The following is a 19,289-nucleotide window of genomic DNA, read 5'->3' on the forward strand; positions in this document are numbered from 1 at the left end:
GAAATAGGAACTGGGCTGACAGCTGCATCCGTGATGCAGAACACGAAGGGTGCCCATCAACCAGCAAGAAAATGGTCCATTGCTTCCTTCGGGGAACAAGGTTTGATGCTTTGGATTGGAAACAAAGCCAACACACCAGCCCCGTTACAAAACACAAAACAACAACACAAAACTAAAAAGCTTGGGGAGAGAAACAGATCATTTTGAATGTTGGAAGGCGTCTTATACTGAGTCCATCTAGTTCAGTGGTTCCCAAAGTGGGCAGTGGGATTGTCTAGGGAGGTGCTAAGAGCAGGGCCAGCCCACCCACAAGGCAAGATGAGGTGACAGCCTCGGGCGGCAGAATCCACCTGGGCAGCAGATCCATCTTTCTTTTCCCCCTTGTACCTGATGCATATCCTCCCTAGGTGACTATCAGACTTTGAAAAGATGGTATCACTGAATCAAGTTAATCAACTTTGTTGAAATAATTAAATTAGTTTCAATTGGATTATGAATAAATGTGCAATTAATAGTTACCGTTTTGAACGTTAACGTGTTATCTTCCTTAGTGGGTCATGCAAACTACTATTCTGAATATTGCTTTTTATAGGGTGGAATAGGGGGCACTGGAGATGAGTTGATGGAACCAAGACGGCGGTGGCCCGAAAATGTTTGGGAACCACTCATCTAGCTCATTTGTTTCCCTTGTGTTACGAACCACTGTTGCCAGATCAAGAGCATCCCAGACCCTGAGTTTTCAGTAAAGTTACGATCCCAGTCCTCATGGTTTCCAAATAAAGGGGCTGGTTTAAACAGGAAAAGAGGGTGCTGACTTAAATCGAGCCAGGTCACTACTTCATCTAGCTCACTGCTGTCAACACTGGCAGGCAGAGGATCTCAATGGTTTCAGGTCAGGGACAATTCCAGCACTACACACCAAGGTTTGAACTCTGGGAGTTTTGCATACAAGATTACAACTTTGTACGGCTTCATAAGTGCAACCGGTAACTTATGACCGGTAACAGGTAGCTTACATAACTCCACAGTGACTGCCCTGTAAAACTGCCCCGTCAAAACTGTTGGGGCAACACTGCCATGGCAGCAGGGATCACAACGTTCGTTAGCTAATTGGCGATCACCTGGCATGTAGGAATGAGCCAGCACTTTCATGCCTGGCAAACATACATTGTGTGACCATTGCAAAGTTACCCAGGCCAACCAGGCTGCAAGACTACAACCTGTTTGAGTCACCTGGAGATTACATAATAATACTTGTAAAGAAGAACTGGAAGCACACATTCGGCTGGATGCCTTTTGCTGTTTTTTTATTATAAAATGCTGCTAATCTTTATCCGATATACTGTTTGCAACTTCACTTTAGGTCTTTCGACATTTTTTGTTCAGCAGCCGATTTGATGGCAGTTTAGAGACAAAAAGTGGCATATGTATTTTAATATTTTAAACTTTTCTCAGCAATCCTTACACCCACAGTTGCTGGGTCAGGAACCTTCCAGAACCTGAGATTTCAGGGCCCAAACCTGGGACTTAGGAGCTGCCCTGGTGATGTCACAAGGGGAAGCTCCAAGTGATGTCATAGAACAGACACTGATTTATATGACAGGGACAGGCCTTGGAGACGGAGGTTAATTGGGTGAGGGGAGTGAAGTCCCCTCCCTAGTGCTCTCTCCCTAATGTTTATGCTGGGTTGAAGCTTGTAAGCTACATGCAGTCTTCATAAGGCCCTCTCCTCACCCATTCAAGCTGACCACCTGTCAGGGGCAGGCAAACATGGAAACTTCAGGTCAGATCTGGAGGTCTGGCAACCCTACTTCCTACTGTCATTATTAACTTTCAGAAGAGATTCATTAATATTCCCATTTACCCAGGCATTTGGTGGCTGGAGAATACTATTCCTGGCAGCCCTGAGATATTTGGATGGAATGTTTTAAAATGTAATTGCTTCCATCATGTTTTTAATTGCCATTGTTTTTGGAATGTTTTAATCACTTTCAAAATGCTTTTGCTTTTAAATTGAGTATCTTTTTGCAGCCCTGGGCTCCCAAGTGAGGAAGGGCGGGATAGAAATTCAATAAATAAAATTGTGTTGCAATGTTGACTGGTATTATCCCCATTGCATTGCCGAGAAGGGAACATCTCATTTAATAACGGTTTCTATCTTGATTTCCATACAGTGACATATTTGCTCATCTGTTAAGACTTTCTGGGTTTTTAATTTTTAGTTGAATGACATACAGTGGTCTTCGGGTTAAGTACTTAATTCGTTCCTGAGGTCCATTCTTAACCTGAAACTGTTCTTAACCTGAAGCACCACTTTAGCTAATGGGGCCTCCTGCTGCTGCCACGCCACCAGGGCACAATTTCTGTTCTCATCCTGAATCAAAGTTCTTAACCCGAGGTTCTGGGTTAGTGGACTCTGTAACCTGAAGCGTATGTAACCCGAGGTACCACTGTACTCTCAATGACTGTAGCTGAATGAAAAATTCCAGGATCTGAGGTGCTCATGACCTGACACCCTATAAAATCTATTATGTCTGCCAGGGGCTGGTTCAAACAGATATGCTTTGATTAATCAATATCTAAATCAGTGGTTCCCAAGCCTTTTCAGGATGCCTCCCACTTTGTTCCTTCAATTCATCCCTGGTGCCTCCTACCCTATAAAAAGCATTATTAAGAACAGAGGTTTGCATGACCCGCTAGGGAAGATGATATTAACACAATAAAATTCAAAAGAGTAACCATTAAGTGCACATTTATTCACAATCCAATTAAAACAATTTAGCTTAATTCATTCACCAAAACTGATGGACTTGATCCAGCTTTTCAAAGCCTGATGGTCCTTTGCACCTCTGGCACCCCCTTTATCTTAGCATCCCCCTAGCATCACCACCCACTTTGGGGACCACTGATCTAAATTAAGAATAGATCAATAAATAACAACAGTCCCTTAGTTCATCCAGGGTGGGGCAAGAGGTGCCTACCAGCTAACAAAATTTGGGGGACAGTACTCCAGGCTAAAAGCATCATGAAAAGGTGGGTTTTAACAGTGAGTTTTAAAGAAGGAAAGGGAGGCAACAAATCAAGGCATCATAGCAACGGCAGACCACACCTCGCACTCCCACCACAAGCAAAATCTTGTAGCAGAAATCAGGGGAATGGCCCTCCCCTCTGCTCCTCTTTCCACTCACCCCTTTAGAAATCCATTTCCAGCTGTTAGTGATGAAGACCAGTTCTCTATAAGCCTGCCTTGCTGCTGTGGCCAGAACGTAAGGAGCGAACGCATGACCCATCCACACCGGAAATTAACTACAGACCCACCAGGAGGTGAAAAGACCCACCCTCAAAAGGGGATAAAAAGCAAGGCTTGCAAGCTACTTCACACAACACATTTTTCAGTACCGTGCTGGACATCCCCCAATATGAGATGGTTTGTTTGGAGTACACACCTGCATGCTTGGATATTTAAGGCCTCTTCCCTGAATGCTCAGCTTTCATTTAAGCCAAACCAAAAAATATGGTGATTGAGATTGGGGGGCGGGGGGAGAGAAGTGGTTCACAAAGCCCATGGGGACATGACATTTGTCTTATTAAAAATATATATATAAATAAAATCCCCATATACAATACACACACAAATTACAAGGGGGGGGGGAGAGAGAGAGAGTTCTATTTGCTGCTCTGCATTGATTTCCTCCTTTCCTCTCTGCATGTCTTAAGGCCTCCACCAAACCCAACAACTACTGTATTTTTCCATGCATTGGACGAGGGTTTTTTGACTCAAAAATGCATGTAAAAGAACTGGGGTCATCCAATATACAGATAGTGGCATGGGGGGGGGGAGAAGTGGCGCACCGGAAGTGTGGCCTCCCCCAATGCTGCAGTGAGCGGGAAGTGATCTGGGGGGTGTTTCTTGCCTGCAGTTGTGTGGGGGGGAGAAGCTGCGCACTGCCAGCCAGTTTGTTGGCGGGAGCGCAACTTCCCCTGATGTCGCTGCATGGTGGGCGCTCCCTGTGCGTGCCCGATGCCGCTGCGCACGGGAAACGATCTAGGGAGTGCTTGCTGCCCGCAGCTGTGTAGGGGGAGAGGCTCAACAACTTTGGGCTATCTCCCCTCATTTTCCTAAAACTGAGTCCCCAAAAATGTGGGGAGGGGGTCTTATACATGGGGGCATCTTATAGACAGAAAAATACGGTATGTTTCTTGTCCTTATGACTAGAATATTAATTTTTAGTGAAAGGGCCATAGCTCAGAGGTAAAGCATAAGCTTTGCATGCAGAAGGTCCCAGGTTCAATTCTCAGCACCTCCAGGTCAGACTAGGAAGACCCCCTGCCTGAAACCCCTGAGAGCCACTGCCAGTCAGTGCAGACAGTACTAAGCTGAATGGACCAATGGTCTCTGGAATCAGCAGGAGGCAGTTTCCAATGTTCCTAAAAAAGAGTGGGGAAGTGAAAGGAGAGAGAAAACATTGAACATTGGCTTCATAAGAGTTCAGACCACTGGGTCCATCTAGCTTAGTACTGTCCACACTGACTGGCAGTGGCTCTCTCGGGTTTGGGGAAGAGGTCTTTCCCAGCCTTACCTGGAGATGCAATTGGGGACTGGACCTCAGGCCTTCTGCAGGTAAAGATGCTCTAAGCACTAAGCTACAACCTGTCCCCTGATAACAATATCATCAGTGACACATGACTCTGGCTGGAATTCCACTTCCCAGAATGCAACGCTTCCTGGGGAATTGCACACCCTGTCCCTTGTAGCTCAGCCGGCATTGCATCCAAAATCCGTTCCTTAGCAACACGATTCCCCTCTTTTCTCCTGGATCTCGGAGAGCTGCAACAAGCTTTTAAGAGCAACAGCCTTGCAAAAGGATGGGGGTGGGGTAGCAGAATACAGCCATGCAATGGAATAGGAAATCAGCAACCCTTCCAAAATACTAATTGGTTGAAATAGCAAACCAGCAACCTCTCCAAAATGCTAAACTTGCTTGGGGGTGGGAATAGAAAGAAGACCAGCAAGACCATTTAAAACAGAATTTATTTATCTGCTTGCATTTATGTCCCATTTATTTCCCTCCAAGCAGCTCAAACTGGCATACATAGCTTTCTTCTGCCCCATTCTATCCTCGCAACAACGCTGTGAGCTAGGTCAGGCTGAGACCAAGTGACTAGCTCAAGATCACCCAGTGAGCTTCATGGCTGAGTGGGGATTGAACCTTGGTCTCCCTGGTCATGGTCTGACACACTAGCCCCTGAATAACACAGGATAAAGATTTGTACACGATTTCCAAGCAGACTGAGGATGCTACTTGAGGATTTTCCTGTTCCATGCCCGAGAACCCCCCCCTTTTTCTCTCTTAACCCTGAGCTGAAGCGCACAACAGCTGACACACAACTGCACCAAATCAACACAACGCTCCTTTTGTTTCCTCCACTGAGGGATATCTTGTGCTGCTTGCGGCCTAGTAAACAGCTCGTTCCATCCTCCCTTCCCAGCTTTAGGAGATGAGGTTTGGCCTCAGGAGTCCCCCACAGGACAGAAATAAGAATTCCAAAGCAAACAGAAATACAGGCAGAGAGGAGATCTTCTAAGGCGGAGGACTTTATCCACACACCCAAAAGAGTAATCTGTGAGGAGGGGGAGGGATGGTGGATTTTTTTAAAACTTCCCCCCCCCAATCTTAAATTTTGTTTGTCCCTCCTACAGCATTCCTACAGCAAAATCTGAAAACTGCACCTGTTTCTGCTGCAAGATGGCACTGAAAGCCAGTGGGGGTTGGTCCCCCAGGAGGGGGATGGCCCACTGTCCCTCAGACCTTGTGGGGGGGGGCAGACTATATTTTGAAGGGGGGGGGAATGAATGAATTCCTATGCCCCACAAATATACCATAGATGCATTTTAAATACTGTAAAAGCACACATTCCACTCATGTAAAAACACCAGGCAGGCCCAACAAATAACCCATAGATGCATTTTAAATAAAAGGACACATTCTACTCACGTAAAAAATGCTGATTCCCAGACCGCCCGTGGGCCGGACTGAGAAGACGATTGGGCTAGATCCGCCCCCACCCCAGGCCTTAGTTTGCCTACCCATGGGTTAGACCAGGGGTCTGCAACCCGCGGCTCCGGAGCCACATGTGGCTCTTTTACATCTTTGCTGCGGCTCCGGGGCGGATACTAGCGAGGGGAGGAGGCGCATTGTGCGCCCCGACACTCCTCACTGTGGCGGGCACTGTACTGGCTGTGACATCGCATGGGGGCGGTGCGTGCGTTAGTCACGCACCGTCCCGACGTCACCTTCCCGCCCGCTGTCAGATCGTGGCTCCGGGGATATATTTGTTTTAAATGTCGCAATGGTTTTGCGGCTCCCAGTTGTAGTTTTTTCTTTGGAAACGGGTCCAAGTGGCTCTTTTTGTCTTAAAGGTTGCAGACCCCTGGGTTAGACTGTAACAATTGACCCCCTCGGAAGGTGGTGAATTCTCCTTCCTTGGAGGTTTATAAGTAGAGGAGCGTCTCCACCCCCATCATTCTGCCCGGACGCTGAGGTCCAGCACCGAGGGCCTTCTGGCGGTTCCCTCACTGTGAGAAGCTAAGCTACAGGGAACCAGGCAGAGGGCCTTCTCGGTAGTGGCACCCGCCCTGTGGAACGCCCTCCCATCAGATATCAAAGAGATAAACAACTACCCGACATTTAGAAGACATCTGAAGGCAGCCCTGTTCAGGGATGTTTTTAATGTGTGACATTTTAATGTATTTTTAATCTTTGTTGGAAGCCACCCAGAGTGGCTGGGGAAACCCAGCCAGATGGGTGGGGTACAAATAATAAATTACTATTACTATTACTATTACTATTACTATTACTATGTTCATCTACCAGGGATGCTTTAGTTGAGATTCCAGCAGTGCAGGGGGGTTGGAATAGGTGACCCTTGAAATCCCTTCCAATTCTCCAGTTCTATGATTCTATGCTGACAACACTTAGATTAAATCCTAAGCAGTGGGGCAAGTCCTATCATTTGGCAGCCAAGACTAGGAGCAGAGTATTTCCAGTAAAAAAAAAGGTGGGGGGAGGAGAGGAGAGAAGTTGCCGCCTCTCAAGACCAAATCTGCAAGGCCACTTTCAAAATACAGAACTAAAATACTTTTGAAAACAACCAAAGTACAACAAAATGTTGAAGCATGGAAGTTTCCTAATCAATACACCACACTGGCTCTTATTGTGGGGGTGCATTAACACCTTAGGTTTCTTCTCTTCTACTCATTATTTAGACTTCCTGAGCACCCAAAACTAAGACTTCTGGATGGTCCCAGATTAGGCAAAAGCCTGTTTGCATTTGAAAAAGTACCAAGGAAGGGATTGGGGAAATGGTTTGGTTCCCAGGGATGCCGATCCAGTCATAAATCCTATTTGGAAACAAAAACAAAACCTCAAACCTAGTTAGAACACTCAGAAAGGTATTGTGCACTTCTATGGACACCTAGCGGGGACAATTGTCGTGAACAGGAGGAGGATGCAAAAGCTCCTTCCAAACTCCATCCTTCAAACTCTGCCCAGCAATTTGACAGGGAACTCCTCACTGTGAGTGACAGGTCTCCCTTAGCACACCTTTCTTGGGAAGAAGGAGCCAGCTCCTCATCCACTGAGCTGTGATGTCGCTAAGGGGATTTTAAGAGTCTGGATTTAAATGATCTTACTGGGGTGGGCACCCTGTGTTTATATGCAAGAATTCATCTTTTTAAAAAAATATGACTACCTGGACCCTGCTGCACTTGGGGACCCTCCTGCTCAGTTTGCTCAGTGCAGTCCCTGTTCTGCCCCTAATGTGATGGCACTATTACCCATCTAGGAAATGTCAAGAGGTGACATTTGCTCTCTGGATTGCAAACTGGAGTTGGGTGGGGATGAGTCTAGGAGCTGAGAAGCATTCCTGGCACTAAGCCACACATGAAAGGGCAGATAAGTCTGAAAAATAAAAGGGCATTAATTCAACGAGCAAAGGCAGATGGGAGTCTACCCATGAGGTTTCCCGCTGTGTCTCTGTCTGATGTATCGCCCTGAGGCATGTTCCTTTCCAATCAGCCTCTGCTAGATGAGGGTTAGCCTGTTGAATCTCCACAATGGAATTGTTCAATCGTTCCTAACAAGGAGACATAACAGAATGACCTGCCTTCAGATGTGACTTTCTGAAGAGTCTCTTCATGAGTCATTGCTATATGGAATTCCTCTTAAACACAAAGCATATCCCAAACTGAGCAAGTCACGCAAAAATGCACAAGAGTGGGTGATTCTCCTTTGGGATGTGTTGCAGAAGCAGATTCTTTTTGAGTCAACAAGTGAGAAAACTACTGTAAAACTAGTCAATCCCCCACCCCAAACCCATTTAGTATACCTTTGAGGTGTAAAGTAGAACACAGTAGCAATAGGACAGAGTTTAAATTTTAAACACTTTTTTGGCTGCTCTTAAGGTCACATCTTAAGGACTACAGTACAAACTTGTTTTTAAAACTAAAATGAAAGCCATTATTCTCAGAATCCATTTCTGTGTCTTCCCGCCAACATGAAATTGTGGCACTCGCAGCACCCTGGGCTCAGCTGTGGGAAGATAAATGGTTCTGTAGATAAACAGTGCCTTAATCTGTATTAACTAGGGTATCCATTTAGTAAAAGCAGGATCACACAGATTAAGGAGCCGCTCCTTTGTATAGTCATGCCATCCAGATTTAAAATGCCTCAGTCCTCGGAGTTCAACTTCTTAGCTTGTTTCAAAACAGGCAGTCTTAATCTTCTACATACCCCTTAATCCTTCAGAGGAGACTGTGTGTGCAGGAAAATCAGAATGACTTATTTGGCAAAGCAAAGGCTTTAGGTTACCTTGTTCGGGTGACAAAGAGTGTTTGTGTGTGTAGGTAGGTAATCTGGACAGAGATAAACTAACAACTGTCTATGCTCTGGTAACCTCTAGGTTAGATTACTGCAGCGTGTTATACGTAGGGCTGCTTCTGAAGACAGTTCAGAAACTTCAGCTGGTGCAATATTTGGTGGGCAGGCTGCTTACCAAGGGAAGATGGTTTGGGCATATTACACTGATCCTGACCCACCAAACTGGCTGCCAATTAAGCTTCTGGGCCCAACTCAAAGTGCTGGTTTTCACCAATAAAGCCTTAAATGGCTCAGAACCACAATACCTTAAGGACCTCCCGATATGAACCCGATATTAACAACAGCAACAACACTAACAACAACAACACTAACAACAACAACAACCTCTCTCTCAAGGACTGAGATACAGGAATGAAATTTGATATGCATGTTCGGAATACAATTCGGCACTTCAAGCTCATACACATATTTTGACCTCTCACATCCATTTGCAAGAGTGCAGAGAAAAAAGCACAGATGTCAAAACACCTGAAAGGAAATCCTGTATCTGAGAAAGACAGAGAGAGAAGGTACTGTAACTTGTGGGTTGGTAAAACTATGATTATGTCCCCAAGGTAAATGAAGAGAGAGAGAAAGAGAGAGTTTATTTTACATTTCACTTTATAAAGTATATAAAAACAGAGAGAGTAATTATTAAAAGATCAAAAGATGAAAAAGAACACTATAAAATGAGTACAGTTGTACATGCAATAAAAGAACAGTGCAAGTAAAGAATATCAACCCTTATCAGATTATCAAGCCAAGGTGAATATGTGGGATGCTCTCAGTCTGTCAGTTTTGCTAGCCAAACTTTGAACAGGATATTTCAAACTCACATTTGCATTCTGATGTCATATTTTCTCATTCTCTCCCCTCCCCCGTCTCTTACACAGTGTGTCTGAATGTATATTTTGTGTGTCCATCAATGTCAGGAAGTGCTAAAAGCATTTTTCTTTACGCTAGCCTAGACAAAAGATATGTAGAATGTTGATGTGCATGTTTTAATCTCATCTTAGTTCATTGCTGGTTTTAATTTTTCCAGAATGTTTAAAAAAGTCATTTTTAAACTGTTTTTACAATTTCATTTCCCCCCCTTTTCTCTGTAAACCCATTTGAGGGGTTTTTTGTACAATCAATCAGTGTTTTAATTTTATGAAATAAATAATTTTTAAAAATGTGTTCTTGTAAGAATGTGTAAATATATGAGAGATTTTGAATTCGAAGTTGCAATTGCATCAGATTTTTCACACAGAAACATAGAGTGAGTTGTATCCAACAAAGTGCTACCCAGAGTAGACCTATTCAGATCAATGAACCTAAGCCAGCCATATCCATCCATTTCAATGCATTTATTCTGTGTAGGACTAACAATGGATACAACTCAATCTCTCTCTCTCTCTTTCTGTGTGTGTGTTTTCACAGAAAGATTTTTTAATGTCAGATTTTTCACACAAAAATACATATGAGAAACAGTGGAAGGTTGATTGGTTTTGAATTCAAATTTGCAAAACATATTGTTTCTTGTGTGAGAGAGAGACAAAGAAAGAGTGTGGGTCTGTTTGTATATACGTATATTGTATCTTTGCCAAGCTTAGAGAAGTACTTCTCCACTCTGCAAAAAAAATAATTCATGCCTCTGTCCATGACAATCCCACACACCCCTAGCATTGATCTGGGGCAGGGTGGTCCAACATGCTGCCCACAAGGCGAGAGTACGTGGGTGAGGGGGGGCTGGGGCAATTGAAAACCCACCAGTGGGAAGAGACAGGTGCCAAATTTCGAGGCCCTGCCTTTTGATTGGCGGACTGGCTGGCACGACTTGGTGAGGCCTCTCTGCTGCCTGGGGCTCTGGAGAGCAGGTGGGCTGCCCTTTGGAGAGTACACTTGACTATTCTAAATTATTATTATTATATTTATCTATATTCCATCTTTTTATCCTGACATGGACTCAATGTCCCTGAAAGGGCTCAATCTATTAATTATACACATTCAATTGGGTCTGTGCGGCCCACGGATTCTGTTTCAAAGTACTGTATTCTTGCCCATCCTGCTCTGGGGCATTGTGGGAAATTTAAAGAGTGGAAAAGCCTGGCTACTCTCTGCTGTTCAGGTGGCTGTACTCTTGGCCACCAGGGGCAACTTACAGAGGAAGCAGGGGCCACATTTTGCCCAAGCTTCCCCCCACAGCCTGGAACTGGGTATTCCCCCCACAAAGCTCCCTGATACTAAATACACAGCACACACCATCCATTAAATATGACAGGATAGGGTAGCAAAGGGGAGACTATCACAGAGGGGAAATCACAGAGGGGAAATCCTGAACACTCATCACAGTTCCAGCTTGTACTCGGCGGAGTTGGTTCTGCATTTATTTATTAAAAGAGGAGGTTATTTGCGAACACTCCTGACAAAAAGCTGCTGCAAGCCTGTGCAGATCAGGCCCCTGGGGCAATTTCTGCCGCCTGCATCCTGGTAATTAACAGGACAGATTACTTGTGCTTTATCCCCCCCCCTTCTTCTTAATTTCCATCTGAGGCCTGCAGAGCTTTTTGTTATTTAAAAATAACCTGTTGCCTCTCCACCATGTGGGAGAGTCTGCCTCCATGCCTAGCCCACTAAGTCCTACGTGCTGATAGGCAGCAAACTCTCAGTTTCAAAAAAAAAAAATTAGGAGGGAGGGGAGTTACAGAACTAATTAAAGTTTATCAGCAGTGCAGAGTCTAGAGGTCAGAGCGCCAGCCTGGGAGCTGAGAGACCCAGGTTCAAACCCCCCACTCAGTTTTGATAACTAAATCAAGCCTTCACATTTAGGGGCAGTATATCTCCAACTACAAAACACTGGTGAAGGGGAGGGTGCAGACAATAAGTTACTGCCTTTTGTCCACTTGTGAGCTTTTCTGGGAGCTTCTGGCCAGCTGATGAACCCTAAGTCTGATCCAGCAAGGCATTTTTTAATCCATGAAAGCACAATTGAAAAGTGCAAAGCACAGCTGGGGCAGGAAGAGTTCAGGAGGACTGAAATTTAAAGCAGCCTCCCATGGAATCCTAGGAACTGTAGTTTATCTCTCAAAGAGCTACAGTTCCCAGGATTCTTGGGTGTGGGAGAAATGTGCTTTAAATATATGGTGTGTACACAGCCCAAGACAAAACATGATTTTCTTAAAAACCGTAAGTAGCTACCATCTACCATGGCCACATTTGCGCCATACATTTAAAGCAGTATCATTTTGAAGAGTCATGGCTTCCCCAAAAAATTATGGGAGCTGTAGCTTATTGAAGGTGCCAAGAGTTGTTAGGAGTTGTTCTCCTCACACAGCTTGAATTCTCAAAAGTGGATTAACAATTAACGCTGGGAATTAATTGTAGCTCTGTGAGAGGCATATGGATCTGCTAACAACTCTCAGCACCCTTCGCAAACTACAGATCCCAGAATTCTTTGGCGGAAGGCATGACTGTTTAAGATGGTATCATAGTGCCTTAAATGTATGGTATGAATGAGGCTCTAGACTTGCCCAATGTTAGCGAAACACAATTTATTTCCTGCCTGCAAGGAGAAGGAGGTATGGTGGTCTGGAATGATTGCACCACCCTTTCAATCATTATTTCCTTGCAATGGAGGGAGCTGAAAAGCTCTGGCTCTCCCCCTACCCTACCCAACTTTCCTGGCCTCTCTTCTGAAACCACACCTCTCAAGGCTCCTCCTAGCCCAGCGAAGGAAATCTGGGAGGTTGAAATACTTTTTTGCCAGACACGAAATGAGAAACAGATGATGGATTTTCAGCAACAATCTCTCTTGCTCCAACCTCCAAGAGAATGAAACGAGGGGCGGTGGGTGGCAGCCTTGTGTGCATAGGAAACTGGATCTGGTTTATTAACTCTTTGCAAAAAGGTTGGAGAAGGGAAGCAATTAAGATAAAAGCCTTGTGTCCCAAGAAAGAAAAAAGCTCGTTCAATATAGCATCAGTGTCATAGGAAGAGACCTGCTGTAAGCACTGTTTTGCACTGGCTGGCAGCAGCTCTCCAGTTGCAAGCAGGCAACCATCCCAGCCTAACACGGGGATGCTAGGCATTGAGCCCAAGACCTTCCGCATGCAAAGAATGTGTCCTACTACTGAGCTATGGCCTATCCCCTAAAAATAAAGTAAGATTCTAATTCTTACTGTTTTGAAGAATTAAACAGGCTGAATTAAATAGGATCTGATCATTGGTCCATCTATCTCTGTACTGTCTACATTGGCAGGCAGTGGCTCTCAAGTGCTTCAAGCAGGAGACCTTCCCTGCTTTACCTGGGGATGCCTAAAATTGACCTGGGACCTTCTGCGTGCATAGCAGATGCCAGGGACGCGGACTTATAAAAAATATTGGGGGGGCCCGGGAAAGCTCGTGAAATGTAAATAAGCTCATGAATATGCAAATAAGCTCATGAATATGCAAATAAGCTCATGAATATGCAAATAAAGTGGCGCCGCCCCCTCGTGAGAGAATAGGGGAGAGCGTGCTGCTGCCTATTAATCAGCTCCGGAACAGCTGATAGGCGGGAAACCTGGGGCTAGAGGCAGGAGCCCCCGCCCCCGGGGATTCCCCTGTTCTCGCGGGGGACGGCCGGGGCTCTCCGGCTAGGGCGCGCGGCTGGCTGGCTGGCTGGCGAGGGAGCAGGTGGGGAGGAGGCGGGGGACGGCGGCGGCGCCCGAGATTATTGGGGGGGCTGAGCCCCCCCAAAAATTTTTTTGAGGGGGCTCAAGCCCCCTCAAGCCCCATGGAGTCGGCGCCTATGGCAGATGCTCTATAGCTGAGCTACACAAAGTACACTGAGCTATTGACAGGGGCCTCGACTGTCCTGTAATGGAATATCGGAGAGACTGTGGTGCTCCCACAGTCGATGCATACAGATGTTTGGACATAAGTCATGACCCACCCAGCAAAGGATTTTCTCTGCATTGGAAGAAGATGCTACAGGCTCTCTGCAAATCCCTGGCCAGGTCGGAGAGCTTTAGGCAAGCAGCTCCAAGGAGAACAGAAGGCACAAAAATGGTTCGCAACAGGAAGCTTGATGTCATTCATTAAATCCTTTAAAGGCGCCAGATCTGCGCTTCTCGCCACAGAGAGTGCCTCTCCTAATAGATGCTCAAACCTGGCAGCTTGCCAGCCACACAGATAATTGCCTGACCAGTTGAGCCCAAAGCGATCATGTGAGCAGGAGGGAATTGCAGATATCTGTGGAAGATGGAAAGGGAACAACAAAGATCATCTGCCTGGCCAGTGACCCTTTTGCTGCACACACACCACACATTTAAGCACCTCTCTCTATATATTTAAAAAACCATGGGAATTATAGTTTCACTGTCTTCACTTTTACCTGAAATTCATGCAAATTGAGGGTTGTGATATGGCATTACAAATCCTCCAGTGGGAGCTGCATGATGACAGCCTTATGTTTTTATTAGAAAGAGACAGAGATAAACCAATTGTGCTTTTTGTAAAGGGGAATTTCTGTAGCTCAGTGGTAGAGCATCTGCTTTGCATGCAGAAAGTTCAATTCCCAGCATCTCCAGGTATGGCCTAGAGAGGGACTCCCTGCCTGAAACCCTGGAGAGCTGCTGCCAGCCAGTGCAGACAATAATGAACAACATTAACCAAGGAACTAGATATAGTCAGTAAAAGGCAGCTTCCCAAGTTAATAGGAAGGACTTCACTTTCATAGTGACTGAGCTTATTACAAATAAAATAAAATAAAATCCATGAGAGGCCTCCCTACTGTCAGGAAGTTCAAATGTTAAGTCATTTTCTATACAGGCAACTCCCCATTTACACGCATTCAAGGCAAGTGCAACAGCGCATGCGTGCACTGCAGCAATCTTGAAAATAGCACAAAAGGGGCAAAAATTTCCCTTAAAGAGTGTGAAAATGGAAAGAAAATAGCATCTAGCAATCCCAGGAGCCTTTGCACCAACCTTTGGCCTGTGGAGAGTTGGGAGTTGAGCAAGGAGCGACTTTAGTGGATTTAATGGATTTTTTTGTTTTGTTTTTTAAAGTTTTTCAAGGGCTTCCAGGGTGTTTGCAGGCTTTTTCAATAGTGTTCCCAATATACACAATTTCAATTAAATGCATGGTGGCTAACCCCCTTGTAAATGGGGAGTTGCCTGTACTGCATACATCATTTGTTCACTGATTCCTTCATAAGGTTACGAAGTTCCATCATTCTTTTAAAACCCAAAACCCAAATGTAGGGAAAGTGCCCCCACCCCATTTGTATGATGTGCCGCAATTTCAGGTGACATTGTACAGGACAGGAACATGGGATGTTTCCCTTGTACCGAGTCAGATCCTTGGTCTATCTAGTTCAATACTATCTACTCTGACTGGCAGCAGCTGTCCAGGATTTCAGGCAGGGGACATTTTGCCAGCCTTACTTGGAGATGTCAGGGAATGAACTTGGGACCTTCTGCATGCAAATCAGCTACTTTACCAATGGGCAACAGCCTCTCCTCCTAAGAACAGAGTAAGATTATAGTCCTCATCATTCTGAATATCCAGAGTCAGACCACTGGCAAACCTAACTCAGTATTGTCTGCACTGACTGGCAGCAGCTCTCCAGGGCTTTAGGTAGGGGTTATTCCGAGCCATACCATATGCCAGGGTTTGATCCTGGGACTTTCTGTATGCAAAGCAGATGTTCTCTCACTGAGAACATCATAAGAAGGTACCATATACAGAGTTCAACCACTGGACAATTTAGTTCAGTATTTTCTACACTGACTGGCAGCAACTCTGAGATTTTAGACCAGGAATCTCTCCTAGGGATTGCAGGGATTGAACCAGAGACCTTCTGCATGCAAAATAGTGTTCTCACCATATAATAATCAGTGGTATACTACCATGAATGCTGCATTTTATTGTACATATTATGGGATCAGTGCTCCTTATACATGCACATTTTTCACAGCATCCTCAAAACACTGTTGGCCTAAAAATACTAACCTGTATCTCCCCCCCCCCCGTTCATTTAGATTTACTTTTCCATGGGAATTCCTATACAGTAAAATAAAATCCTGTTGCTAATGGCCTATTTTCAATATTCAAAGTAAGTGGAGTGGCTATATTAACACACACAACACACCCCAGTCTGGAAGCACCCACTGCTGTCATGGCAAAAAGCCACCGAAACTACCTCTGAAATCTGCCAAATCTTTCAATAATGCAATCTAAATTAGAAGCACCATCGTTTTGTGGTGTGAGTAAAACAACAAGTAGTGTGAAAATAAGTTGCAGTCCACTTAACCTGCCTCACAGGGTTGTTGTTAGGATGAAATGGGGAAAGAGGCAGAGAATGACCCATATACTCGCTCATGCACGCCAGTAATGAAACAGATTAACACCATAAATTTAAAGCCCATCCAACACTCATTTAAAACGTAGGACTTCCTGCAAAGAATCCCGAGAACCTCGCCAAGCTACAATTCCCAGCATCCTTAAACTACAATTTTCAGGATTCTTTGTGAGGAGACAGCTGCTTCAAATAGGTTTTAAATGTATGTATATGGAGTGGATTCAGAAACGGACCTAAAGTCGAAAGACAAAAAGTAAGGCGCCTAGAGAAACTACTTTCAAACAGCTTTGTTGGTGGGACTCCCAGCGCTACCTTCACCCTTCCGCGTGCCCACGCATAACACCAGAACTAGAAAACTTGGGAGTTCGCGGTCGCGGTATAAAAAAGCGAAGAGAGATGCGGTCAGGCTTCACCCCTAAATTAAACATGCTTTGGAAACACGGCGGACGCGGAGGGAAGAGAACTAGTCGTCTGGTTGGGAGCCCGTTACTAGAAGAATCTGCACGCGTTTGCTTGGGCGCACGCCCCATTGAGCGGAGGCTTACTCCCGAGTAAGCACGCACAGGATTCGGATGGGGCGGAATTTCTTTTGCCTGGAATTCATGAAAAGCGAGCGAGACACGCCGTATAATCAACCCGCCACCTCCATCCCCGCGGCGCATGGGGCTCCCCTCACCCCCAACACTTTGGGCTTTACCTCCAGCGGGGGCAGGTCCGGATCCAGCTGCGTGAAACTGTGCAAGACGACGGGGCTGGTGCTCTCGGCCGCCACTTCCAGCTTCACCCCGTCCCACAAGCTCCGGAACCGCCGGGAGCCTTCGAACATTTTCTCCGGGCTGAGGATGCCGCCGCGTCCGCGTCCGCCGCCTCCTGCGGTGGCTGCGGCAGCGGCTGCTTTGGGGCGTTCATCCTGCAGGAGCTCTGACCACATGAGGTTCACCATGGAGAGGCGAGAATAGAGGGTTCAACTCCTGCTAACTTTCCATTATACTGAGCTAAAGGAGGAGGGGCGCCAGTTCAAGAGCTCGGAGGGTCCCCTCTCCAAACTACGCGCACCTCGGGCTTGGGAGAGCGCGAGCGTTCTTTGCGCCTTTACGCCTGGAACTCAGCAGCAAAGCGGCTCCTTCTCAGTCATCATTCTCCACACTGGGGAAATTTGATCCGCCCACTCACAAGCCCTTATGTCACCCGCTTGGAAAGGGGTGGAGATAGAGTGAGAGAGCAAGATTGAAAAGGCGGTGTGGTGATGGTAGGGAGGCAAGCGAAAGCGGAACCAGAGCCTAGAGGCTTTTCCTCTTCTCATTCCCCTCCCGCTTGGAAGAGGCTAGGAAAGAAAGCAGAGGCGTGCCCTCTGCAGGCAGAGAAGGAGAGCGCCGCTGGAACTTTATTATTATTATTTTGCAGAGAGAGAGAGAAACGTTTATAATCCCAATATTAGTATTAACCACAACCTCGCTCGTTCACTCACAGAAGCTGTGGCACTTTAAAAGGCTCAAGGATTTATTGCGGCGGCTGCTTTGCGCGCAGATGAATTGAAGGGTTATCACTGTGGCTTGGCAAATAGACACGGGTTTATTGGGAAGTAGGATGGAGGGTAAACAGAGGGGCCGAAAGGCCATCAGATGCAACGGAGGGGAGGTCTGTGACACGTGTAGGCAAAGCTCAAGTGTATACAAGATAAGCAGTTCTTAAATAAAGAAAAAACAGGCCTGCTATTTGCAATTTCTCCCCCCCACTATAACCGTGAGACTAAGGATAAGATTTCACATCTCAGAGCAAGCCTGGATTCTTAAGCCACAGAAAGACGATGCTAACAATAAATCTGGAAGTCGTTAAAGGTACAACACGGCTGTTTGTTACTTGATCTACAGCAGACTAATAGGACAACCACAGCTGTCAACTTTCCCTTTTCTTGCAAGGAATCCTATCTGGAATAAGGGAATTTCCCTTAAAAAAAAGGGAAATGTTGACAGCTATGAGGACAACCCTACTGGAAGCATGTGGTGGTAGTGTTGTTGTCAACTGCTTGGCATTATTATTGTTGCTAATTATTAACAAAAAATAGGAACTTCAACCAAATGTTACAACGTGGGATGCCTTCGTTCAGGGTGCCAGCTAGCCAGTCGTGCCTCTTCCAAGATGCTCCATTCCATTGTATTCCACTCCCGTATTTCCTTGTTCCCCTCGCCCCTCCAGCATTCTGTGGTTGCGGAGCACGCGTCTTATGGCTGCGTGCGAGAGAGACCCCTTCTGTTTCTCCCCGTCTACATATTTTCTTCTTCTGCAGCCCTCGGTATTTCCCGCCGAGCCTTTGTACTATTATTTCCCTCTCGTTTTTCCACTGTCTGCTTATCTATGTTTACTGTTTGTATGTAGATAAATGCCAAATGAATGTATCGAAAAACAAGCCGCTCCTCTAGAAGGCCAAACCACTGGTTTCCTACAGGGAATTGGATGCACATTATGAGAACAGGATGCTGTTCTAGATCTAGCTGCAAGGCTGTTCTTATGTTCTTAGTGAGGTACAGACTCACCAGAGTTGAGCAGGAGTTTGGAAGGCAAAGAGTTAACCAAGCTGCGGCTTGAGTAACGTTGATTGATCTTGAAACTTAGCAGCCTGCTGAGATGAAGGCAGGAAATCTCTCCATTGTTTTTCCCTGTGTTTGCAGATTCCAAGAGGACAATGGGAAGGGGCCCTCAGCAAGGAGATCTGCCAGCAGCTAATCCCTGCAGCTACTGAAGGATCTAGAGACCCTCTCCCCTTGTCTGCTTCTTGCTGGGGTCTCTAACAAGGTGCTCACCTTAGAGACTGATTGGGTTTGTTGTGGCATCGTAGGCTCCCTTCCCTGCGTAAAATTTTACCAGTTACTAAAATCAAGCCAAAGTTGAGTGCTCTCCTCTAGGTGATTCCACAAAGGAGATAAGCCCCAGTTTTAGGATTTAAAGCAGCTTAGTCCACTGACTTCAACAAGATTAAGCCCAGATCCATTGCCTTAACAAGTTATTGGATCAGGGAACTCTCCTAACTCCTCTCTCCCAAGCTT

The 19,289-nt window shown here is 45.8% G+C and overlaps 1 protein-coding gene across 5 annotated transcripts in view; it reads right to left on the bottom strand.

Annotated features, from left to right (window-relative positions):
- Positions 1 to 19,289, bottom strand: part of RALGDS (ral guanine nucleotide dissociation stimulator) — a 93,305-nt gene that overhangs the window by 41,637 nt on the left and 32,379 nt on the right. The window contains exon 1 of one of the 5 annotated variants that reach the window (XM_082207817.1): positions 16,943 to 17,475. The exons of 3 other annotated variants lie outside the window; for them this stretch is intronic. In XM_082207817.1, coding sequence (XP_082063943.1) covers positions 16,943 to 17,188 — 246 coding nt within the window. In that variant the 5' untranslated portion in view covers positions 17,189 to 17,475. Of the gene's footprint in view, positions 1 to 16,942; positions 17,476 to 19,289 lie in introns of those variants that run through there. One more of the 5 variants, XM_082207815.1, reaches the window with a different exon arrangement.

Source organism: Podarcis vaucheri, assembly GCF_965113315.1.
Source record: "Podarcis vaucheri genome assembly, chromosome: Z".
Taxonomy (NCBI): domain Eukaryota; kingdom Metazoa; phylum Chordata; class Lepidosauria; order Squamata; family Lacertidae; genus Podarcis; species Podarcis vaucheri.